Genomic DNA, 26,010 nt, shown 5'->3' with positions numbered 1-26,010 from the left:
GGAGAGGACGAGGACAAGGTGGTGGGAAGGGGGCACCCCAATTTGTTTCACAATGAGTGACTGAAATTTCTTGTACAACTGTTCTGCCTACAAGACAATACCCCTTGGACATTCTTTTTTCAAACTGACACTGCATTGGTACACTTGTCAATCTTGCAGGTGCAGGATGTTGAGTCTGAATTGACAAGATTTTTTACCATGGAGGTGAGAGGGTGGGGAGAAGAGGGGAGGGGACAGTTACCATTCACTTTTACCAATAAAATTAATATTCAATAAAGAAAGTTCAATAAATTTAATAAATAACACTCAAACTCATATATAGATGAAATATTACATAACAATTATTGTTAAAAATATTCACAATGTCTCGCACTAATTTTTGTGACATGAACATGAGAAAGTTCCCATAACATGCAGTAATTAACTAATGGTATCACTTTTCTGATGGTACATGTTTTTCCAGTCTTCGATTTCTTAAGGTAAGTGTTTCAAGCTAATGGTCTTTATACACACAAAATTAATTATGAATCACAAAGAATTTACCTGAAGTAATTATTTGGGACACACAGGAATACTAACATTGCAAATAAAATATTTATCTTATTTCATATGAAAACCGCAAATCACAGCATCTGTGCTACTGCGCAACTGTGCTGCACAAATAAAATAACAAGCACAATTACAACAGTTGCAAATGCTTTATAAAAACAAGTTGTTCTCATGAAGCACACTATCGCACCAATGTCCTTAATGAGTAACGATGCACTGATTAATGACTTCAATCAGGTGCGAGTTCTCCAGTGCAGCTGCAACTCTCTCCTTATCAGCTAGTTGTTTGTTAACAGCTGATTCTGAAGCATGAGTACCAGGTGCAATCTCCACACTGACTTTGAACCTGGGAGGTAATGCACGCAACAACTGTACCCTTATGGAAAGTCCTATGATTGTTGCCATACTGCAATGTGGAATAGTTGGAGTGAACAGCACCTTCACTTCATTCTTGCTGTTATCCACCTACAGACAACAAAACAACCACAACAGTGACAAAGTTATTTTCAGTGTGTAGGAAGTACAGTTGGCACAGTATTAACACTATGTTTATATAACATTTAGGCTTTAGTTATAGGACAATGCACATGTCTTAATGAATACAAGCACAACAACTCTTGACCTATCCACACAGTTTTACTTGCATCAGAAGTTCTCCTACATACATTGCAGGACTAGCAGTCCCGAAAGAAAGGATACTGCAGAGAAATGGCTCAGTCACAGCCTAAGAGATTGTTTCCAGAATGAATTTTCACTCTGAAGCAGAGTGTGGAAGTTTGAGATCCAATCTGCCCAGAAGTTTCAAATCAATGTACAGACTGCTGCTGACTGAAAATTCATTCTATGGATGGGTTTAACTTTGCACACACTATGAAGACTTAAAAAAAGAGAGAAAAGAAGAGGAAGAAACCTCAACTATCTCATACGCATATCTGTATAGAGGGTCCACAATTCAGCACAGGTCACAATACAAAGAACATTCAACTAACAAGGATTTGCAGAAGGTAAATACAGGTAATGAGCACCAAATATCATCAGTTAAAAGAGTCAACAGCTGCCCTCCACCTACTGGTACCTAAAAGATGGCATACCACCATTTCTGTTACTTCTGATGTAAAAAGCTCTACTACAAGGTATTTTGAAGGGGGAAAAAATGACAATAGTCTATATTTCTTTAAGAGAATTAAATTATATACAGATCAGGTGTGTGCATAGATCAGAGACAAAAGGTCTACTGTGGCTCACCCAAGGCGAGAGAAACCCCGCCTGCATCCATATGTCTTAGTCAGGAGATTCAAAACTGTAATATACTGTACATCAGTTAGACTGTCAATAATAAAAACAAGATGAGAGAAACTGACTTAAGTGCCAAAAATCATGGAGTAGTAATAGACATATGCAGATTGCAGTAGTATCGCTTACACAAGGTAGAGTGTAGTGCAACAGTGGTGCTGTCATTTTTACTCAGCTGATTCATGTAAAAGGTTTCCTATGTGGTTATGGCCACACAACAGGAATTAACAGATATCAAAATAGGAATGGCAATTGAAGCCAGACCCATGAGACATTCCACTTTAGAAATGGTTAGGGAATTCAATATTCTCAGATCCACAGTGTCAAAAGTGTGCCGAGAATACCAAATTTTTGGCATTACCTCTCACCACAGACAAGCCAGTAGCTGATGGCCTTCACTTAACAACGGAAAGCTATGGTGTTTGCGTAGCGTTGTCAGTTCTAACAACCAACCAACACTGCATGAAATAACCACAGAAATCAATGTGGGATGTATGACAAACGTATCAATTACAACAGTGTGGCGAAATGTGGTGTTAATGAGCAATTGCAGCAGATGACCACAGCGAGTGACTTTGCTAACAGCACAAAATTGCCTGCAGCACATCTCCTGTGCTCATGACTGTATCAGTGGATCCTAGATGACTGGAAAACCATGGACTGGTCAAATGAGTCCCAAATTCAGTTGGTAGGAGCTAACGGTAGTGCTCTGGTATGGCACAGACCACATGAAGCAATGGATCTAAGTTATCAATAAGACAATGCACGAGCTGGTGGTAGCTTCATAACAGTGTGGGCTGTGTTTACATGGAATGGACTGGGTCCTTCAGTCCAACCGAACTGATTACTGACTGGAAATGGTTATGTTCAGCTTCATGTTCCCAAACAATTATGGAATTTTAATGGATGACTATGCACCATTTCACTGGGCCATAGTTGCTCACAGTTTGAAGAACAGAAATTCTGTACAATTCAACCAAATTCCCATCGAACATTCATGGGATGTAATTGAGAGATCGGTCCATGTACAAAAACTGTACTGGCAACACTTTCACAATTATGGACGACAATATAAGCAGTGTGGCTCAACATTTCAGCAGGGGACTTCCAACAACTTGAGTTCAAGCCCTGTCTAGTTGCTGCACTATGGCATGCAAAAGGAGGTCCAACACAATATTAGGAAGTATCCCACTACTTTTGTCACCTCAGTATAATAGGTAATGCAGCAGATGGGAGTCTGCGGGCCCTCAATGCGATGGGAGCCATGCTACCCACAGCCACCCCACCCCTGATCGATTACAGTCAAGGCATTAAAGAGAACTCACTATTCAACAGAATGCTACATCTAAAGTGGAAAATGAAGGGTGAAAGAGGTAGTGGCAAAGCAGGTAGGACTGAGTTTTCTCAGACCCAGTATCCAGTGAGAGATTCCCCAACCCAACAATCCCACCCTATCTTATATCTGAGAATAAAACCCACTTTCACAGTGGAAACTGAGAAGCATTTCAACTGTCCACCAATACCAGAGCCAAAGAATTCAGAAGACCATGCTAAGCCTGGAGGGCCAGAACAAGGGGGCATTTACCAAGATATGAGCTACTGGTGGTAAGGCTCCACAACCACAATGGCGGGGGGGGGGGGGGGGTTCATTACATAAAACAAAACTAAAATAAAAGTCTGGTATAACAAATGTGCAGGCAACATAAGACTGTTGATTCCCCACCCCCAGGAGGAACAGAATGAGGAGCACCATGCAACAATGGTCCCCTGTATTGTGCAGAAATTATTGGGGGGGGGGGGGGGGGGGGGGGGAAGGGGGCAAGAGCCCATCTTATGTTGTTCCACCTCTGACTTAGCAGTAGCCTTATTTTCACCAGCAAACCTGCACCTCAGACCATCAAAGTGAATATGGACCAGCTAATCGCTTATCTAGCCAAACGCCTGGCCAGTTCGTTTCCTGGGATACTACAAAGGCTGGGAACCAAAGAAAGGTAAGTGAGCAGAGAATATGACTGAAGTCACAGGGAAGGTCACAAATGGCAGATATCACAGAATGACAAGTGTAACTGGAGACTGCTCATTGAGTCACTGAAAATTAAAATACAGTCAAGGGAGCCTCTTTTAATGAAATGTAGAGCTCTGTTAATAGCAATCAGCTCTGCCTGTTCCCAGCAATGAATGTTATTCACTGGTGGGAGATGTAGAAGAATATCCTGTCCTATACATGGTTTCAGATCCATCAGCGTAAATGGCGCTAACACCCTGATACTCTTGGAGAACTGAAAGGAACAGACAGCAAAATATCATGGAGGTGACTAAAACTTTAGCATCATGAAATAGACCAGTCCCAATTCATGGCCTAGCTACCAACCAATGGGGGAGTGTGGTGTGGGGAAACACTGGGAGTACATTCTAAGGAAGTTAGGAGGCGGTCCTGGCAGACGGGTGCATATTAAAAATGAATGTGAGAAATTGTCAGATAGTGATTGCATAAGTGATCAACAATTGGTACTATCAAATCTGAAGAGTTGAGATTTCCACTTCAGTAAGGAGAGTGCCTACAGCACTAGACCAGAAGGCACATGTGGCCAATCAAATGCCACAACAATGAACTGGGTCTAACAATTTCAAGGCTGAAGGTGCCATAAACCTGGCAACCCTAGCTCAGGATGAGACCAGTGTCTGATGAGTCCAGAGAAGAGTATCATGTTCAACAGACAGGATGCAAACCAGAGATACGGGTCAGGACTGACCGTAGTATGATGACAAATGAATAACCTGCATTTCTTTTCACGAGGGAATTCCAAACCATGGGAAAGGTTCCAAGCAAAGGTGCTTCACATGGTGCCTTGGACTTACAGCACAGGCATGACCAGTGGCCAATCACAGGTCATTAGCCCACTGATGGTGATGAGAAAGAGTGCAACATTCAGCATGGAGCCCTAGGGGACTCATTGACAGCTGAGTGAAATATCTACCAGTGGGATAAAAATCAGAAGGGAGCCCTGAAAGCCCTAGTTGTGGAGGATAAGTAAAATGTGATCGCCTGATGTGTAGTATGCCTTATATAGGTCAAGTACCACAATGAGGTGTTGGCATCTAGGAAAAGTCTGTCAGATTGCTGATCCCAAACTAACCAGGTGATTGGTTGTGGTACATTCCTCCTGGAAACCACACTGATACGGGGATAAAAAGCCCCAAGATTCAAGTCCCATCTTAATCTGCCGGCAACCATCCTTTCAAGCAGTTTGCAGAACATGTTACGCTAATCTGTCGATAGCTGTGAACAGATTTTGGATTCTGGCACCATGAAACACAGCAGGACCATGGAGAGTGTTGATAACTTTATCAATGTCCACATTCATGTTATAATGTGTCTAGACATTGAGAGCAGTTCTGTAAATGGTAGGATGCCAGTGATACACACGACGGCGAGGCATCTTGCCAACTGACTGCCACCTATTATTATTCCATGACATATATAGCAAAAAAAAAAAAAAAAAAAAAAAAAAAAAAATGCGCAAATGTGATTACATCAGAGATTGGTAACGGACTGTCAGGATGAGAATTTTATGAGTCCAAGTTGTTATCAAACAAATGGATTTTTGGCTAAACTTCAGTAATAGTCTGGACTGAAGGTAAGTGGCAATTGTAACTGAAGGCTGTAATTACATCTCAAGTGTCACAAATCAATGGCAGTAGTACCTCTTTTGTAATTGAATGAACTAGCACAGAAGAAAAGTTTATGTGGTTACAGCAATAAAGCTCAAGGCCTAGGCTAGGTTGAGAGTGGCAAAGCCAACAAATATTAAAGGAAGAAAACTGACTGTGTTGGCAGACTGATCTCTATTGTAAGTTAGGTTGGAATGTGACAGTTTTGTCATTCACTCACAGCAATCCCATTTAAAACAATTGTTGGTTGGTTGGTTGGTTTGTTTGTTTGTTTAAAAGAGGGGGGAGGGATCAAACTACTAGGTCATCGGTTCCTCGTTTCGATTAAAATAATTCCACAAGGGTGGGAGTAAAATAATCAAGACATACAAAACACAGCATGAAGAAAAAAGGAAACCACAAGAATGACAGAAGGGTAACACACACTAAAATGGACAAAATCAGACAAGGAAACAACAGAGAGATGCAAGAAACATGTGGAAGAGATAAAAATGAGAGCCGACTACCATGGCTGGCTGACCATGAGAATAAAAAGAAGAAGCCAGCCAATCTGCAACACATTAAAACCTCCACCCTGAAAGCAATAGAGTGGAGGACAAAGAGGGACAAAGGATATGAGCTAAAACTTAGATCAAATGATAACACTCAACCCCATGAATAAAACTTAAAACTAAAGATAATGCTGAGGCATTGTCACCAAACACCAAAGGTAGGGTGCTGGCAAAGTTAAAGTCTGCAGAGTGGCTAAAAGTGGGCAGTCCAACAAGAGGTGGATGACTGTCATTTGTGAGCTAAGGTGACACCGAGGTGGGTCCTCGCGATGGAGGAGGTAACCATGCGTTCGCCACGTATGGCCAATCCAGAGCCAGCAGAGGACAACTGATTCCCTGCAAGAGGATTGCATGGAAGACTTCCACACCTTTGTAGTCTCCTTAATAACACACAGTTTGTTGTGCGTACTGTTATGCCATTCCGTCTCCCAAAGCCGAAAAACCCTGCAATGAAAGACAGAACACAAGTCAGATTCAGAGATTCCCATCTCCAGAAGCAGTTTCCACGTAGCCTGTTTGGCCAGTCTGTCGGCAAGTTCATTGTCTGGTATTCCGATGTTCCTGTGGTCGACACAAACATCACTGAACGACGGGACTGTTCCAGGGCACGGATGGACTCCTGGGTGGATGCTACCAAAGGATGATGAGTGTAGCACTGGTTGATAGGTTGTAGGCTGCTCAAGGAGTCAGTACACAGGAGAAATGACTTGCCAGGGCATGAGCGTATATGCTCAAAAGCAAGAGATATAGCCACCAACGCGGCAGTGAATCCACTGCAGCCATCGGGCAAGGAATGCTGTTCAATACACCCTCCATGGACATACGTGAAGCCGATGTGACCATCAGTCACTGAGCCGAGCTGTTGGTATAAACCACTTCATGGCCTCTGTACATGTCAAGAATCGAGAAGAAAGTGACAGCGGAGAGCCGCAGGGTGAAATGAGTCCTTTGGGCCATGCGAAAGGTCCTGAAGAATCTGCAGCCTAGGTGTACACCATGGAGGTATATGTGAATGGACCTCGAGGAGAGGTGGTAACGAGAAGGACTCCTGTTCAGACAGAAGGGACCGGACGCAAACCGCAATGGTAAGCCCCGACCTGGGCCGCTGATGCAGGAGATGAACCGCCATGGTTGGGAAAAGGAGACGGTAAGTTGGATGCGCAGGAGAACTATAAACGTGTGCAACGTAACTGGCCACCAGTTGTGCATGCCTAACCTTCAATGGAGGGACACTGGCCTCCACCAGGGCACTGGTCACCGGACTTTTTCTAAAAACTCACGTCGCTAGGTGAATGCCACAGTGGTGCACTGGGTCAAGTAAACACAATACTGAGGGCGCCACTGAACTGTACACCACAATCCCATAGTCAAGGCGGGATTGAACATGGCCTCTGTAGAGCGGCAGCAGCATAGAGCACTCTGCACCCCAGTTGGTGCTGCTCAGGCAGTGGAGAGCATTGAGGTGCTGCCAGCACTCCGCTTCAGCTTACGAAGGTGAGGTAGCCAAGTCAATCGGGCATCGAAAGTCAGTCCTAAGAATCGAAATGTCTCCACTACAGTGAGTGGATCGTCATTGAGGTAAAGTTCTGGTTCAGGATGAACATAGCAATTTTAACAGAAGTGCATGACAAATGACTTCGCAGCTGAAATCTGGTAGCCATGGTCTAGATCCCATGACTGCATCTCATGAATGGCTCCCTGTAGGCGTTGCTCAGCAACACCAGTACTGGAGGAGCAGTACGAAATGCAGAAGTCATCCGCATACAGAGAAGGGGAGACAGACAACCCTACAGCTGCTGCTATGCCTTGATGGCCACTGTAAATAGAGACACATCAATACAGAGCACTGTGGGGGGAACTATGGGAGCAACCAACTTGGACACTGAGAGTATGGAGCAACAGGAAGTTTGGATAAAAATGTGGAGCGGGCCCCGGAGATACCACTCATACAATGTGGCAAGGATATGATGACGCCATGTCGTGTCATATGCTTTACGTAAGTTAAAAAAGACGGCAACCAGATGTTGGCGTCTGGAAAGGGCTGTGCGGATGGCAGATTCTAAGGACACAAGATTATCAGTGGTAGAGCGACACTCATGGAAGCAGTCCTGACATGGAGCCAGTAGGCCACATGACTCGAGGACCCAACCCAACCACCAACACACCATACATTCCAGCAGCTTACAAAGAAAGTTGGTGAGCCTGATGGGCCAGTAGCTATCCACATCAAGCGGTTTTTGACTGGGTTTGAGCACTAAAATGATAGTGTTCTCCTGCCACTGTGATGGAAAGACACCATCGCACCAGATCCAGTTGAAGATGATGAGAAGATGTGGTTTATAGTCAGAGGAGAGATATTTTATCATCTGACTGTGGATCCAATCCGGCCCAGGAGCTGTGTTGGGGCAATGTGGAAGGGCGCTGAGGAGCTCCCACTCTGTAAATGGGGCATTATAGGGTTCATTGTGGCGTTTAGTGAACAAGAGGGCTTTTCTTTCCATCCACCGTGAGAGGGTGCAAAAGGCTGGGGGTAATTCTCAAGCTTAGTGCTCCCTGCCGCTATTGGATAAGCAGCTGCCAGCAGCAAGTCGTATACTCTTAGCTCACTTATTTGTTACATAGTTAAATTCTTAATTTCTTTGCATGTTTTTGGGTACTTGCATTGTTTAATTCATAAATTTCGGGTGTATTATAGTATTTGAGAGTTGTAGCATCGCGTTTTAGTACCTGAATAGTGTAAAATAGCGTAGTCTCCTTCCGCCACTGAGCAGTGTGTCAACAGTGCGCAAATAGCAGCATTACTGCATTTACTAGGCAATCTTGTATTTTAATAACCGTTTAAATTTTGTGTCTAATTGTTTGTGCTCTCTGTAGATTAGTTAAGACGTTTTTTGCAAAACAGTTTTTAGCATGGATAGGGACTGCAACTGTTGTGTTCGGATGCGGGCTGAGTTGGCATCCCTTCATTCCCAGCTTCAGGCAGTGTTGGCTTCGGTCACACAGCTTGAGGCTGTTGCCAATGGGCATCACTGTGGGGGTCTGGATGAGGGTTTGTTGGGGACAGCCAGCTCGTCCCACGCATCCCCCGATCGGACTATGGCTGTGGCTGCCCGGGATACTGCCCACATTGAGGCTGACCCCTCACCCATGGCAGAGTGGGAGGCCGTCTCAAGGTGTGGCAGGGGGCGAAAGACATTCCGGAGGGCTGAACGGAAGGCCTCTCCAGTTTGTCTGACGAACCAGTTTCAGGCTCTGTCTCCGGCTGATACTGATCTTCGGCCAGACATGGCTGCTTGTCCTGTTCCAGAGGTTGCCCCTCAGTCTGCAAGGTCTGGGCCGTCGCAGAGCCGTCAGGCGTGTAATGGGGTCCCTTAGGGATATGGCAGCATGAGAGAGGAAGAAAACCAATGTGCACTTCGTGTGCATGCCGGGGGAGTCATTCCAGATGTGGAAAGGGTCTTTCGGATGCCATGAAGGGTACAGGGTGCACCCATCTGCTGTATGTGGTCACTCATGTCGGCACCAATGATGTGTGTCGCTATGGATCGGAGGAAATCCTCTCTGGGTTCCGGCAGCTATCTGATTCGGTGAAGACTGCCAGTCTCGCTAGTGGGATGAAAGCACAGCTCACCATCTGCAGCATCGTCGACAGGACTCACTGCAAACCTTTGGTACAGAGCCGAGTGGAGGATCTGAACCAGAGGCTGAGACGGTTCTGCGATCGTATGGGCTGCAGATTCCTCGACTTGCGCCATAGGGTGGTGGGGTTTCGGGTTCCGCTGGATAGGTCAGGAGTCCACTACACGCAGCAGGTGGCTACACGGGTAGCAGGGGTTGTGTGGCGTGGACTGGCCAGTTTTTTAGGTTAGATGGCCTCGGGCAAGTACAGAAAGGGCAACAGCCTCAAAGGGTGCGGCGCAAAGTCAGGACATGAGGGGACAAAGTAATCGGTATTGTAATTGTAAACTGTCGAAGCTGCATTGGTAAAGTACTGGAACTTTAAGTGCTGATAGAAAGCACTGAAGCTGAAATCACTATAGGTATGGAAAGCTGGCTGAAATCAGAGATAAATTCTGCCGAATTTTTTACAAAGGCACAGACGGTGTTTAGAAAGGATAGATTGCATGCGACCGGTGGTGGCATGTTTTCCGCTGTTAGTAGTAGTTTATCCTGTAGTGAAGTAGAAGTGGATAGTTCCTGTGAATTCTTATGGGTGGAGGTTATACTCAACAACCGAGCTAGGTTAATAATTGGTTCCTTTTACCGACCTCCCGACTCTGCAGCATTAGTGGCAGAACAACTGAGAGAAAATCTGGAATACATTTCACATAAATTCTCTCAGCATGTTATAGTCTTAGGTGGAGATTTCAATTTACCAGATATAGACTGGGACACTCAGATGTTTAGGACAGGTGGTAGGGACAAAGCATCGAGTGACATTATACTGAGTGCACTATCCGGAAATTACCTCGAGCAATTAAACAGAGAACCGACTCGTGGAGATAACATCTTGGACCTACTGATAACAAACAGACCCGAACTTTTCGACTCTGTAAGTGCAGAACAGGGAATCAGTGATCATAAGGCCGTTGCAGCAACCCTGAATATGGTAGTAAATAGGAATATAAAAAAAGGGAGGAAGATTTTTCCGTTTAGCAAGAGTAATAGAAGGGAGATTACAGACTACCTAAAAGATCAAAACAAAAATTTCTAGTGTTTATGGAAAAAGTTCAAGGCGATCGTAAAATGCGTTTTAGACAGGTACGTGCCGAGTAAAACTGTGAGGGACGGGAAAAACCCACCATGGTTCAACAACAAAGTTAGGAAACTACTGCGAAAGCAAAGATAGCTTCACTGCAAGTTTAAACGCAGCCAAAATCTCTCAGACAAACAGAAGCTAAAGGATGTCAAAGTTAGTGTAAGGAGGGCTATGCGTGAAGGGTTCAGTGAATTTGAAAGTAAAATTCTATGAACTGACTTGACAGAAAACCCTAGGAAGTTCTGGTCTTACGTTAAATCAGTAAATGGCTCAAAACAGCATATCCAGACTTTCCGGGATGATGATGGCATTGAAACAGAGGATGACACGCGTAAAGCTGAAATACTAAACACCTTTTTCCGCGTAAAGCTGAAATACTAAACACCTTTTTCCAAAGCTGTTTCACAGAGGAAGACCGCACTGCAGTTCCTTCTCTAAATCCTTGCACAAACAAAAAAAAAAAAAAAAAAAAAAGGCTGACATTGAAATAAGTGTCCAAGGAATAGAGAAGCAACTGGAATCGCTCAACAGAGGAAAGTCCACTGGACCTGACAGGATACCAATTCGATTCCACACAGAGTACGCGAAAGAACTTACCCCCCTTCTAACAGCCATGTACCGCAAGTCTCTAAGAGGAACGGAAGGTTCCAAATGATTGGAAATGAGCACAGGTAGTCCCAGTCTTCAAGAAGGGTCGTCGAGCAGATGCGCAAAACTATAGACCTATATCTCTTACGTCGATCTGTTGTAGAATTTTAGAACACGTTTTTTGCTCATGTATCATGTCGTTTTTGGAAACCCAGAATCTACTCTGTAGGAATCAACATGGATTCCGGAAACAGCGATCGTGTGAGACCCAACTCGCTTTATTTGTTCATGAGACCCATAAAATATTAGATACAGGCTCCCAGGTGGATGCTATTTTCCTTGACTTCCAGAAGTTCGATGCAGTTCCGCACTGTTGCCTGATAAAGTAAGAGCCTACGGAATATCAGACCAGCTGTGTGGCTGGATTGAACAGTTTTTAGCAAACAGAACACAGCATGTTGTTCTCAATGGAGAGACATCTACAGATGTTAAAGTAACCTCTGGCGCACCAGAGGGGAGTGTTATGGGACCATTGCTTTTCACAATATATATATAAATGACCTATTAGATAGTGTCGGATGTTCCATGCGGCTTTCTGTAGATGATGCTGTAGTATACAGAGAAGTTGAAGCATTAGAAAATTGTAAAGAAATGCAGGAAGATCTGCAACGGATAGGCACTTGGTGCAGGGAGTGGCAACTGACCCTTAACATAGACAAATGTAATGTATTGTTAATACATAGAAAGAAGGATCCTTTATTGTATGATTATATGATAGCGGAACAAACACTGGTAGCAGTTACTTCTGTAAAATATCTGGGAGTATGCGTGCAGAACGATTTGAAGTGGAATGATTCTATAAAATTAATTGTTGGTAAGGCGGGTACCAGGTTGAGATTCATTGGGAGAGTCCTTAGAAAATGTAGTCCATCAACAAAGGAGGTGGCTTACAAAACACTCGTTCGACCTATATTTGAGTATTGCTCATCAGTGTGGGATCCGTACCAGATCGGGACCGAGCGAGGTGGCGCAGTGGTTAGACACTGGACTCGCATTCGGGAGGACGACGGTTCAAACCCGCGTCCGGCAATCCTGATTTAGGTTTTCTGTGATTTCCCTAAATCGCTCCAGGCAAATGCCGGGATGGTTCCTTTCAAAGGGCACGGCCGACTTCCTTCCCCCGTCCTTCCCTAATCCGTTGAGACCGATGACCTCGCTGTCTGGTCTCCTTCCCGAAAACAACCCAACAACCCCCAGATCGGGTTGACGGAGGAGATAGAGAAAATCCAAGGAAGAGCGGCACGTTTCGTCACAGGGTTATTTGGTAAGCGTGATAGCATTACGGAGATGTTTAGCAAACTCGAGTGGCAGACTCTGCAAGAGAGGCGCTCTGCATCGCAGTGTAACTTGATGTCCAGGTTTCGAGAGGGTGCGTTTCTGGATGAGGTATCGAATATATTGCTTCCCCCTACTTATACCTCCCGAGGAGATCACAAATGTAAAATTAGAGAGATTCGAGCACACACACAGGCTTTCCGGCAGTCGTTCTTCCCGCGAACCATACACGACTGGAACAGGAAAGGGAGGTAATGACAGTGGCACGTAAAGTGCCCTCCGCCACACACCACTGGGTGGCTTGCGGAGTATAAATGTAGATGTAGATGTGGAATTGTGTTTGCGTCAGTAGATAATGCGCCATTGATGTTAATGCTAGGGACACCTCTTGGGGTCTGGTACCCAAAAAGTAGTCTGATCTTTGTCCAGACTTGGGAAGGTGACACATGGCACCCAATGGTTGACACATACGTCACCCAACACTCCTGTTGTTTTATAAGCTGGCGAATGCGGGCACAGAGCCACTTAAAGGCTATTAGGTGCTCGAGAGAAGGGTGTTGCTTATGTTGCTGTAGAGCACGCCGACGCTCTTAATTGCTTCAGCGACTTCAGGCGACCACCAAGGGACTGTCCTCCGCCGGGGCACCCTAAAAGAATGAGGGATCGTGTTTTCTGCCGCAGAAACGATCTTTGTAGTGACCTGCTCAATGACAACATCGATGACACCACATGAGGGAGATTCAACAGTGACAGTAGAGGTGAAGGCGTCCCAGTATGCCTTGTTTAAAGCCCATGTGGGTAGGCGTCCGTGGGCTTGACGCCAGGGGAGTGACAGGAGGACAGAGAAGGGGTCATTACCACACAAGTCGTCACGTGCTCTACAATGGAAAGATGGGAGAAGGCCAGGACTGCAAACCGAGAGTTCACAATGGGCGAATATGTGCCATATGCCACAGTGAAATGTGTGGGGGCACCTGTATTTATAAGAGGCAGAGGTCGAGTTGTGACAGTAAATTTTCGACCTCTCTACCTTGGCCAATAAGCATAGCGCCACCCCACATTAAAATCTCCTAGAAGTATGAAAGGTTTAGGGAGTTTATCAGTCACTGCAGCCAATATGTTCAGGGGTACTGCACCATCTGGAGGAAGATATACAATGCAGACAGTTATGTCCTGCCTCGTCCTTATTCTGACAGCCACAGCTTCAAGAGGGATTTGAAGCAGCACAGGTGCACTACATACTGAATTCAGGACCAGACTCCACCTGACACTCTATTGCTGGGAACCGGGTTTCCTGGAGAGTAAAGCAGAAAGCACGTGTAAAGCTTAACAGTTGCCATAGCTCAGCCAGGTGATGGAGAAAACCGTTGCAATTCCACTAGAGGATTACGTGATAGTGAGACTGGGAAGGCATGAAACACTCAATGAGTCATTCTATGCCTCTAGGTCACCTGTTGCCACCGGATGAGTAGCTGTGCCATTGACATCTATTGTGTCTGAGGGGCCCAGCGAGATCTAGGTCCTCAGCGGACGCCAGAATCTCCACCTCATCCTCAGGCACAGAGCTTGTAGGTAGTGGTGGTGTGAGTGCCACCGCAGTGCCTTGGTTTTCTTGGGGTTCTTTTTCTTTTTATGTTTCTCTCGCTGCTCCTTAGGTTTCTCCAGCTGGGAGGGCTTCACCAATTCAGTCTCAGGGACTTAGGAGGTCCGTGAAACCCTAAGACCAGCTACTTTTAGTTGCTTCAGCCACTGGCGGGTGTCAGCTTTGCCACTGGTAGGAACCTGGGAAGGGAGTGACTGAAGGGATTCCTTCCTAGCGAGAGGAACCAAAGACGACTTACGCTTCTCCGGCTGAGAAGTGGGGACTGACGTCCCAGATGGGGGGGGGGGGGGGTTGCTTCTGAAGTAGGTTGTGCAGGAGCAACAGGGAGGGAAGAGGCCCCCCCCCCCCCCAACATCAAGGGGGCAGGTGGAGTCTGACGGCTCCAAGAGCCAACTGTACACGGCGGTATGAAAGATGGTAGAACCACTGTCGTAGGTTGACGTCATATGCACAGGATATAGCCTCTCACATTTTCTCTTAGCCTCAGGGTACGTCAGTCAGTCCAGGGTCTTGTATTACATTATTTTTCTTTCTTTCTGGAGAATACTGCAGTCTGCCGAGCAAGGTGAAGGGTGCTGTCCGCAGTTGACAAAGATGCGAGGCGGGGCACATGGAGTACTGGTTGGTTGGTTGGTTGGTTGGTTTTGGGGTTTGATGGGGGCTTAACGTCGAGGTCATCAGTCCCCTGTTCCAAAGAGACATACTTGTAAAAGGCCTATACAGTAAAAGTGTAACCTCTGCATCCAGAGGGAGGGAACACCAAGGGGTTCACAGCTAAAATGAACACCGCAATAACACAAAATAGAGGACACTTAAAAACAGCAGAGCAAATAGTTGACTAGAGTAAAACGGACTACAGTGGGTGATGGATCAGGTAAAAGGTCAACCACTCAACTACAAACGAAGAACCTCCAGCTGGAAAGTGTTGATAGAGGTACCAACACAACTTGTTACCATAAAAGACACTATTTTGGTATCCACATCACAATTAAAAGTCGCTGGAGTGGTTGTAGCCTGAGAAATCATGCGAGAGCGGACACACTAGAGTGAGTGATAAAACCCAGCTGCATGGACAAAACGTAAAACTGAGTCAGCTATAGAGGCATCGTCACCTAGAATTAAAGGAAGTGTAGCTGGTAAATTAAAGGACTGCCGCAAGGGAGTTAAAAGGGGGCAGTCCATCAGAAGATGGACCACTGTCAGCCCTGCATCACAGAGACACTTTGATGGGTTCTCACGGCGAAGGAGATGACTGTGGGTCAAACGGGTATGTCCAATTTGGAGATGGCAGAGAACAACTGAGTCCCTACGCGTGTGCCTCAATGATGAGTTCCATACGGCCGTGGACGACTTTACCACGCGGAGCTTATTTGGCGTGTTCAAGACAGACCATTCAGAGCTCCAGACATCGCGGACCTTGCGATGTAGGGCTGACCGGAGGTCTCTTTCCACGAGACCAAGCTCCAGGGGTGGCGAAGTGGTGGTCTGCTTGGCCAACTGATCGACATGTTCGTTTCCTGGAATGACGATGAGACCTGGGGTACAAAACGTCGCTCAACGACCACACTCGGCGAGAGCAAATACAGCATCTTGAATACCGCGCACCAAAGGGTCCTGAGAAAAACACTGGTCGAGTGCTTGCAATCCACTCAGGAAGTCACTGCATATGACAAATGACTTCCCAGGGCAGGAGGAAAGGTGGGCGAGTGCACAATAAAGAGCAACCACCTCCGCAGTGGAAACACTGCTCCCGCAAGGCAGGGAATCCTGCTCAACGTAGTCGCTGTGGATGAAAGCAAACCCAGTGCGCCCATCGACCACAGAACCATCAGTGTAGACTACACCTGCATCACGAAACGAGGCAAGAAGAGCCAGGAATTGTTGACGAAGACTGGCAGGTGGCGGAGGACTTGGAGTCGCTGGACAAATCCAAGCGAGGGCGGAACCAAGGAGGGGTAGAAGAGGAGGGCTGGAAGGATGGAGGAAGGGGAAAGGACTCTAATGGCGAGAGAAGGGAATGAATGCGGACCATGATCGGGAGACCCGACCCAGGCTGCTGTTGTGGGGAGGGGAGTGCAGAAGATGGAAAAAGGAGCCTGCGGTTCGGGTGGTCGGGAGAGGCATGGACGCAGGCGATGTATGACACAAGCAACTGTTGTCGGCGGAATCGTAGGGGAGGGATTCCAGCTTCTACAAGAAGGCTAGGCACCGGACTAGTGCGGAAGGCACCTGTCACCAGTCCGACGCCACAATGGAGAATCAGGTCGAGGATCTGCAACGACGAAGGTGCTGCTGGGTCGTACACCATGCTCCCATAGTTGAGACGGGCCTGGACTAAGGCCTTATAGAGCTGTAGGAGGGTTGTTCGTGCAGCCCCCCAAACGGTGTGGCTGAGTCAGCAAAGGATGTTGAGGTGCCACCAGCACCGTTGTTTAAGCTCGCGAAGATGAAGTGTCCAAGTGAGCTGAGCATCAAACAGTATGCCAAGAAAGCGATGCGTCTCCTCAATACGAAGGAGTTCCTTGGCAAGGTAAAGCTCTGGATGGAGGTGGACCATTCAACGACGACAGAAATGCATCACTCGGGTCTTAGAGGCTGAGAACTGAAAACCATGGTTGGATGCCCAAAAATGTGCCTTACGGATAGCTCCCTGCGGCTGCCGTTCAGCAACACTGATGCTTGGGGAACTGTAATAAAGACAAAAGTCATCGGCATATAGAGAGGAACAGACTGATGAGCCCACCGCAGCCGCAAGACCATTAATCGCCACCAAAAAGAGGGGAACACTGAGAACTGAGCCCTGCGGGACACCGTTCTCCTGAATATGAGCAGAGCTAAAATAAGTGCCAACTCTAACCCGAAAGAAGCGATTGGTGAGAAAATACTGTAGAAAAAATCTGAAGTGGACCCGTAAGCCCCATTCGTGCAGCATAGCAAGGATATGATGGCGCCAGGTGGTATCATACACCTTCCGAAGATCAAAGAAAACAGCAGTACGAATAGCCGACTCTAGCGAGACTAAATTGTCGATCGCTGAGCGGCCCCCCCCTGTTGCTGGGCCAGGAGGCCCCGAGTTTCTAGGATCCACATGAGCCGCCGATTCACCATCCATTCCAGGAATTTGCACATAATGTTGGTAAGGCTGATAGGGCGATAGCTATCAACCACCAGCGGATCTGCACCAGGTTTCAGCACCGGGATTGTAACGCTATCCTGCCAATCGTTGGGAAAATGCCCTCCATCCAGATATGGAGTACTGGTATGTGACGGATGTCCATAGTCTCAACATGTGACTCTGGAAGTACAGCGGGAAGACATATGGCCAAACTTCCAGCACTTAAAGCACCACATAGGGGGAGGGATATATGGCTTTACATCACAGCGGTAGGCCATCACCTTGACCTTCTCGGGCAATGTTTAACCCTTGTAACCCTCGAAGGCCAAGGTGAAGGCACCGGTGGCAACCCGATTATCCCTCGCACCCCGATGGACGTGCCGGACAACATGAACACCTTGGCACTCTAAGTTGGCCGGCAGCTCGTTGTCAGACTGCAGAAAAAGGTCCCTGTGGAATATAACATCCTGGACCATATTTAAACTCTTATGAGGCATGATGCTAATGGAAACATCCCCCAGCTTGTCACAAGTGAGTAATGCCCGTGACTGGGCAGAGGATATTGTTTTTATCAAGACTGACCCTGACCACATTTTTGACAAGCCCTCCACCTCCCCAAACTTGTCCTCTAAATGGTCTACAAAAAACTGTGGCTTCATCGAAACAAAGGTGTCCCCATCAGTTCTAATACATATGAGATTTCGGGATGAATAAGGTTCGCAGCCATCCTTAGCCTGGAGTTCCTCCCGTGGTGTGGCCAGGGAGGGGAATGATTTAGGGTCATACTTCCTCGAATTATACTGAGACTTAGAACACTTAGAGACTGCTGGTTTTTTGATCACCAGCAAGTGATGACATGATACGCTTAATCGCTCTTCATCCGCCCTGATGCCACCCACTCTGACCAGGGGCCCTCCCCACGGGCGCCACAAAGCCACAGCACAGGCCACCTGGCAGGATGGCCATTGCTGGGAGTCCCGATACTCCAGTATGACAGGCATCTACTCATTAGCATGCATGGGGAGTTAATGGCGCAGCCATCAGCAGAACGATCCCTGTGTTGTCAGGGGGCTACAACCAACAGGGTACGTGGCGGCCCCACCACAACGGACTGGCTACTGTGCTGAATACCAAGTGCAAAAGTCCAAGATCATCGTCGGCGCAGAAAGAGACACATGGTGGAAAACGCACCCAGGAAGGTGTCCTCGCCCAAGAGATGGAGAATGAGGGGGACTGCAATGCGTCGACGAGAAAGCGGGCTACAGGTCTCAAAGCACAATGGACATTATGCACCATGTAAGGCGCCCTTCCCCAATTGGCTTGCTCTTTGGAAAAATTTTAAGAATGGAGATCAAATCCTACAGAGGACCATCACATAGAGGCTGAAACATGTGAGACTCCTTTTAGTCTTACAACAGGCAGGAATACCTCAGACCTATTCCTACCCCTGGACCTGCAGGGGGATGACTGAGCATATTCTTCGAAACTCAGTGTCTGAATTTAAATGGTTGACGATTGATATTGTTACTGAATACGGTACATCAGATATACATGCAAAAAGATGGCACAAGAAAAGGTGCAACCTAGCAGTAACTTTATCATAATTGCGCGGTGAAGCTAAATGTTGCAAGTTGTGTTGGCAACACCGATCATGGATTACGTCGAGTAAGAACTTAGAATCAAGGTAAACCTTATTATGAAGAAATGTAAAATAGGGGAATTTGTAGCACTGATCTTATGTGTATTTCACAGAGGCTACAAACTGATGGAGTAGAATTGCAAAAAATGTAAAATTGGGGAATGTAAAATCGAAGTTCCGTTGTACTTGTTTTACATAGTCTTTCTATCTAAAGATCAGAAGTTTACAAAGTGAGCTGTTAATCATCAACTTTTCAGAAATGCTGGCATCAAATTGACATAACACTGAATGTCCAACAAAATTTTACAAGAACTCTGTTCATTGAGCACTTATTTTGTTTTGAAAATACTGAATTTACACTAACAGAAGAATCCTCTCAATGAAGAAATATCAATAGATGTTACATTATTAATACTTATTTATAAAAATTGCAATCAAAGATCATCACAGGTGGGACTCTCATAAAATAGAATCTGTATTTACAAGATAAAATTAATTGTATTACACCATTTTTAGGTAAATCAGTACCTCACTTTTTTAGACCTCACTTCCTATTTAAATAAACTTGCAGGAAAGTTCCGTTGGTCCTGATTGTCTAATTATTTCCACCAGAAAAGAACTATGCGCATGACAACTCCTACACTTTCGATAATGTTTCAGTTTCCTGAAAACTTATAATGTGTGTTCCTTACATGTCTGATGTCTGGATTCAGGAGAAAACTTATTCAAACTCAATGTACGAACATCCTTTTTGGCAACTTTGAAAACCTTCATCGAGTCCCCTAACAGATCACACAATATGTATGTCTCAGTTTTCTTCAACAGCTCTCTGTGGAATTTTAGCATACCTGTTTTTGGTTGATTTCCTTCCAGCAGTTTGAAACTTCACCAGAGAATGTTCTTGGCACCATCTTTCCCACAGCTGGTTCTGAGCCTATGACTTCTTTGAGATTATGTATCTACAGGATACCTACACATGATTGTTTTATTACTCATCTAAGAATGTGTATAGATGAAATAATACACACTGGATGCAAGTTGAAAACTTTAATTTGAATATCTGGATTTTCTTCCTTTTTGTTTGTTTAAAAATCTAACTTTTTCCCTAGTTGCTGGGTGTACAATGTACCAGGTGTTTGCTATTTTATCATTTGTGAAAAGTTTTGTATTTTGAGCAGATTATCATCTGTAAGTTTATGAAATCAAGCATTCTTCTTGTCTACAAAGAAAATATTTTGCTTACTTTTTAGGCAGGCTTCCCATACAATCTTTTTCAATGGAACACTGTGTGTGTGTGTGTGTGTGTGTGTGTGTGTGTTTTTGAGGGGGGAGGAGCTAGAAGGAAGCACCTTTTTCACCTGAGAATAAGCTCTGCTAAAGGAATGAAGATATTTATCTACATCTATACTCTGCAAATGATAGTGAGGTGCATGGAACAGGGCATGTCCCACTGTACTAGTTATTAGGGTTTCTTCCTGTTCCATTCCCATACAGAGTATGGTAAGAATGACTGACTGAATGCCTCTGTGCATATAGAAATTATTCTAATCTTATCCTCACAATACCTATGTGAGTGGTACATAGGGGATTTTAGTAGATTCCTAGAGGCATCAGTTAAAGCCAGTTCTTGAAACTTTTGATAGTAGACTTTCTCTAGTAGATTCCTAGAGGCATCAGTTAAAGCCAGTTCTTGAAACTTTTGATAGTAGACTTTCTCAGGATAGCTTTCATCTGTCTCCAAACAGTCTTCCAGTTCCTTCTGTATCTCTGCGACACTCTTCCACAGATCAAACAAACCTGTGACCAATTATACTCCCCTTCTCCATATACGTTCTATATCCCTGTTTGGTATAGTTCGCCATACACTTGGGCAATCTTCTAGAATCGGTCGCAAGATTGATTTATGAAGTAGTCTCATTTGTAGGCTGACTGTACTTCTCCAGTATTCTATCAATAAACTGAAGTCTACCACCCCCTTCACCCATGACAGTCTATGTGACTATTCCATTTTGTAGCCCTACAAAGTGTTACACTCTGGTATTCATATGATTTGGCCAATTCCAACAGTGATACTGATATTATAGTCATAGGATACTACTTTTTTCATTTAGTGATGTCTAAAATTTTACATTTCTGGACATTTAAAGCAAGTTGTCAATCTCTGCACCACTTTAAAATCTTATCAAGATCTGACCGAATATTTATGCAGCTTCTTTCAGCTTCATTATAGGTAACTGCATCATCTGCAAAAAGTTTGAGGTTGTAGTGATCTATGCCATTCATGGAAGAGCACGTATCACATACGTTAAATATAGAGCTCTTTTGGCAACACATTTCTCTCCCGATTTATTACCAAATTTCTTCCTTTCAATTTGGTTTTTATCTGCCACTTTCCACTTAAAGCCAAATGGTCACCACATGGAGTGTTTATTAATGGCCGATGACTGCTGCTCTTAGCTTGTGTGGCAATGTTTTGACTGCTTGAGCAACGTCTGTTCTAGACGTATTATTCCATGCAGCTATACCTAACACTGCCACCTTCACACTCCCTTATTAGACCTACGTAGAGATTCAACCTTGCAACTCATGTGGTTTATCTTGGGGTTCAGCTATGCTGTGCCCTGTTCTTCTTCAGCATTGAACTTCTTCCTTCTGTGCAGATTTCTGTAAGTGAAGTGGTTATAAAACAAATCAATGCTTCTATACTTAAATAAAGTGTAGATTGGTTCCAATTAACTCTGTATATTATCCAAACTTTCATAAAAATAAGGGTCGACCAACCGCTGTTATCTTCTGCCAATGGCATCATCAGATGTGGTTTGGCGGGGCACGTGCTCAGTACACCATTCCCCCACTTATTTTAAGTGACCTTGGAACCGCTACTAATTGTTTCAGCAGCTGCTCAGTTGGCCTCATTAGACTGAATGCACTCTTTACCAGCCCTCCCACCAAGGAAAAATTCGTTGTAGTACCAGAAATCAGACCCAGGTCCCCTGCACAGCAGTCAGCCATGATGATCACTCAGCTATAGAGCTGGATTTAGATTTCACTAACAATCAGAAAAAAGTGTCACAGATGGGGGACAATTACTTTCAAAATTTATACATTGTCATGTACATATTAAACACTGCTGTAGGTGTCACTAGATGCTTTTATTGGTTTTCCTCACTCCTAATCTAAAACAAACATAACTGCTGTTAATTCTCACTTTTTTATGCTTTTGGTCACTGGTGGTACACTAATGCACAGTTATTTTTGGAATTTGGCTGCGTATTTAATATCTCACCTCTTTTTGAAAGCTGAAATTCGTCTGAAACATAAGGTTCTACCCTTTAAACCTAACAATTGGAAAAAAAGAAATACAATGACTGCGAGATAAATTTGATAGCTGTCAATATAAATGTCACTCTTGTGGTCCTCTATCCTTACGTCCAGAAATGCCAGCATAGTTTAACTATATTTCCTAAAGTAATTCTGTATCTTGGATGCTTTTTCCAAGGCAGTAAGTAAAATTTAACTTATGTAGATACAGAAAATATGACATGAATTAAATTAAAAATAAAATTTAAAAAATCTCAGGCTCAGTTTCACATGGAATCATCCAGAAGCATTTGCAACAATGTTTTAAACTCCACTAACACAAAAATAAAAAATAATAAATAAATTTTAAAAAAAATTGTGCTCATATAATGCTAGGTACAGAAAGTTGGTTAAAACCTGAAATTGACAGCAGCGACATCTTTGAAGCAAATTTAAGTGTTAACCAACACGATAGGCTACTGGGAAATGACGGTGATGTATTTACAAAATAAACAAAAATCTCAAATCCCCACAAACAGAGATTTAAGTAGCAAAATTGTTGGGATGTCTCAGTAACAATGGTGGGAATAAACTTTTAATTTGATCCTTCTATCAACTGCAACTCATCCCTACATGCAACAAAAAAACTCTAGAAGAAAACCTCAACACACTAGTGCATACGTTCCACATTCATACTGTCATGACTGGGATAGATTTAATTGTACAATAAGTGCTTAGGATAATCACAGTTCTGTTAATAGTGGGCATAATAAGACATGTTGCGAAACAATACTGAACGCTTTCTCTGAAAACTGAGCATGCACAGCTTGGAAGCCCACCTGTGATGGAGTTTATTACATTTAATAGCTACAAATGGAACTGACCTCTCTGAGGTTATCCACACTGAAACTGGAATCACTGACCATGAGGCAGTCAATATGACTGATTACCAAAGTTAAAAGTGCAACTGAACAAGGAGGAGGATTTACATAACCAGTAAAGTAAATAAAAAGACTGATAAAGTAATGTATGGTAACCTCCTGTTTCAAATGTTCCTTTACACAGAAATATACAAGATTATTGCCACAGTTCAATTCCTGCACCATTGTAAAGATGAGTGAAATAGATACTGGCATCAGCAGCATGGAGGAACAGCTGAAATCGCCAAAACTGAACAAAATTTTCGACTAACTTAGCCTCAAACAAAAACTCTAGTTGGAAGAAAGCATCTGCATATAACAAAGGTAGCACAAGTGATGTGCAAAACTATCACTGGCATCCATCAGTTGCAGAATCTTAGACTATATTCAGACTTCAAACCGACATGTACGTATGTATGTACGTACACATACATGTATGTACGTGTAATGAGGCAGGGTTGTTTTTGTTCTTTTCTTGAGGGGGGGGGGGGCAGCCACACACCAGTATTTTACAATACAAAACTTGTGCCTTAATCACACTATAACTTTTTCTTAGTCTTTTTTATGCAAGTATTACAATTGTGATTTGTGGAAAAATCATGTATAGTGTTTTTTTTTTTTTTTTACCCAATTAGGCTGAAGAGCAATTTGTGCACGGTACCAAAGTATAATACATGTATCACAGAAAGATGGCGACACCTCTCTACAACTTATGTGGAGGTGATATTGTGGCAACTGGAAGTGCAGACACCTACAGAAATGTGAATGCCAGTTGCAGAGCTAGCCAGTACCCATCATATAGAGCTCAACGTATATTTATTGCTTCTTCAGTGGGGTCGGGTTTTCAACAACGTGTCCCTCAATTCTAAATCCAGTAAACACAATCAGAATTAAATAGAATGATACCGTAGAAAAATGAAGTCAATTTCGAAACATTTCTGGTACACATATAGTGAAATGAACGTCAATAGATGTTTACGTATGAGATAAAAGTTAACCGAACACAGCCACACACTTTGATTACAGCGCACATACAACCAACATGATTAAAAACGAAACTAAACCGAAAAAGCTTCGTAAAGATGTGCTGTGATCTTACCGATATGTTGTCGAGCTCCACAACATTAAGTTCCTCTAATGTTAATGGATGTTCTGGATCATTTATTCCTCGTATAAGATCTTAGCTACAGTTAAGGCTAAAAGGATTGACACTCATTAACGCACCTTTTTTTAAATACAGATATGCATACTATATTACTATATTTTATATCTCCGCAACGTGATAAAATCTGAACTAGCGTTAAGCACTTGTAAATCGAAATTTTGACAGTAAAGTTTGGCATTTCTATGCACACCATAAAGAGATACACCAAAAGCAAAACAAGAACACTTTAATGTATATTAATCAGCGACATTATGATATCAAATATCATGAAACGTGGCAGTAAATATATGGAAAAAAGATCGTCAATACCAAGGAAATGTTGTTACTAACATACATGAATAAAGATTAAGGATACCGAAGATTTCTCTAGAATCAAATTCATCGGTGACACTATCGTCTTCATCACTTTCAGTTATTTGCCGCTCTTCACATTTCCTGTAGAGCTTCGGATTTATATTTTCAAGCCTATCCATATTGTCGGATACAGTGAATAACACAACGTAGATATATCGCTTTCACCAAATGGGTGGGTACGTATTTATAAACACACACGCATTCGGCAGAGTTACTACATTAAACGTCAACTTCAACGTTACCAACTGCGACAGCATTGCGCCAAGCGGACAGTGATACTGTTGAATTTGGCAGGATCTTGTGAAAGCAAAAGCGAATCGCAATTGTTTAACGTGGTTTTTAGAATGGTTTTTACAAACGCGAGAGTCTGTAGCGCAATAAATTGCGGCAACAAGAAGAATAAGACACCACATTTGTCTTTTTTTTTTTTTGGTTTCTTACTACTACTACTACTACTACTACTACCCTGAGAGGTAAAATCAGTGATCTTTATTGGAGATCACTGGGTAAAATACGCCGCATTACCGAAACGCATCGTCAGGATTCGTTTGAACCTACATACGGGTATTTTTCTTTTTAGGACTATAAAATGCCCGGCGAATAGCAGAAGAGAAGAACTCATGAAGAAAGACTCTATTAATCTACACAACAATGTGAAGGTTTGTTCAATACAGTTCGAAGCAAACCATTTTATGAATGCAGAAAAGCAACTCGTATGCATTGCAGTACTAACATTATTTGAAATACTGAATAAACCACCCCAACTGTTAATGATGAAGAAACTCTCACAAAGATGTGATTATCTGCCAAATTCAGTAAAACCGTCTTGTGGCACAGAAGCAACCAGTTCCTCAACTCTCCCTACCTTAGTGCCGAATACATAAAGAGTCTTCAACACAGACCTGCTTTGAAGATGAAGTGGTTAAATTAATTGTAGCGATCAAGTTTGCCATCCGCTGCATTTGTGTTGTATATGTTTTTTATCGCGGCTGTCAAAATATTTTCGCTCCAGCCGCCAGATGTGCTGTGTTTCAACACTGACAATTTCTATTTATTCTTTGGTTTTAGAATGCAATCTTCTTCATTTTCAATAGGTATGGACGATTCCTCAAAATACACAGTTCTGCTCAAATGTAAAACTTCTCTTAAGTTGCTTTTCTTAACGAG

At 43.9% G+C, this 26,010-nt stretch overlaps 1 protein-coding gene across 1 annotated transcript; it reads right to left on the bottom strand.

Annotated features, from left to right (window-relative positions):
- Positions 1 to 277: 277 nt before the first annotated feature.
- LOC124796381 (MIP18 family protein galla-2) lies at positions 278 to 25,080 on the bottom strand. The gene is made up of 3 exons (XM_047260542.1): positions 24,845 to 25,080; positions 24,424 to 24,503; positions 278 to 1,014 (listed from the first exon to the last, which is right to left on the bottom strand). Exons 1-3 carry the CDS (start codon positions 24,960 to 24,962, stop codon positions 748 to 750), a joined length of 465 nt encoding a protein of 154 aa, XP_047116498.1. The 5' UTR covers positions 24,963 to 25,080; the 3' UTR covers positions 278 to 747.
- Between the last annotated feature and the right edge of the window lie 930 nt (positions 25,081 to 26,010).

The sequence above is a fragment of the Schistocerca piceifrons genome, chromosome 4 (genome assembly GCF_021461385.2).
Source record: "Schistocerca piceifrons isolate TAMUIC-IGC-003096 chromosome 4, iqSchPice1.1, whole genome shotgun sequence".
In the NCBI taxonomy this organism is placed as follows: Eukaryota; Metazoa; Arthropoda; class Insecta; order Orthoptera; family Acrididae; genus Schistocerca; species Schistocerca piceifrons.
This window is presented reverse-complemented; position numbering and strand designations above follow the sequence as displayed.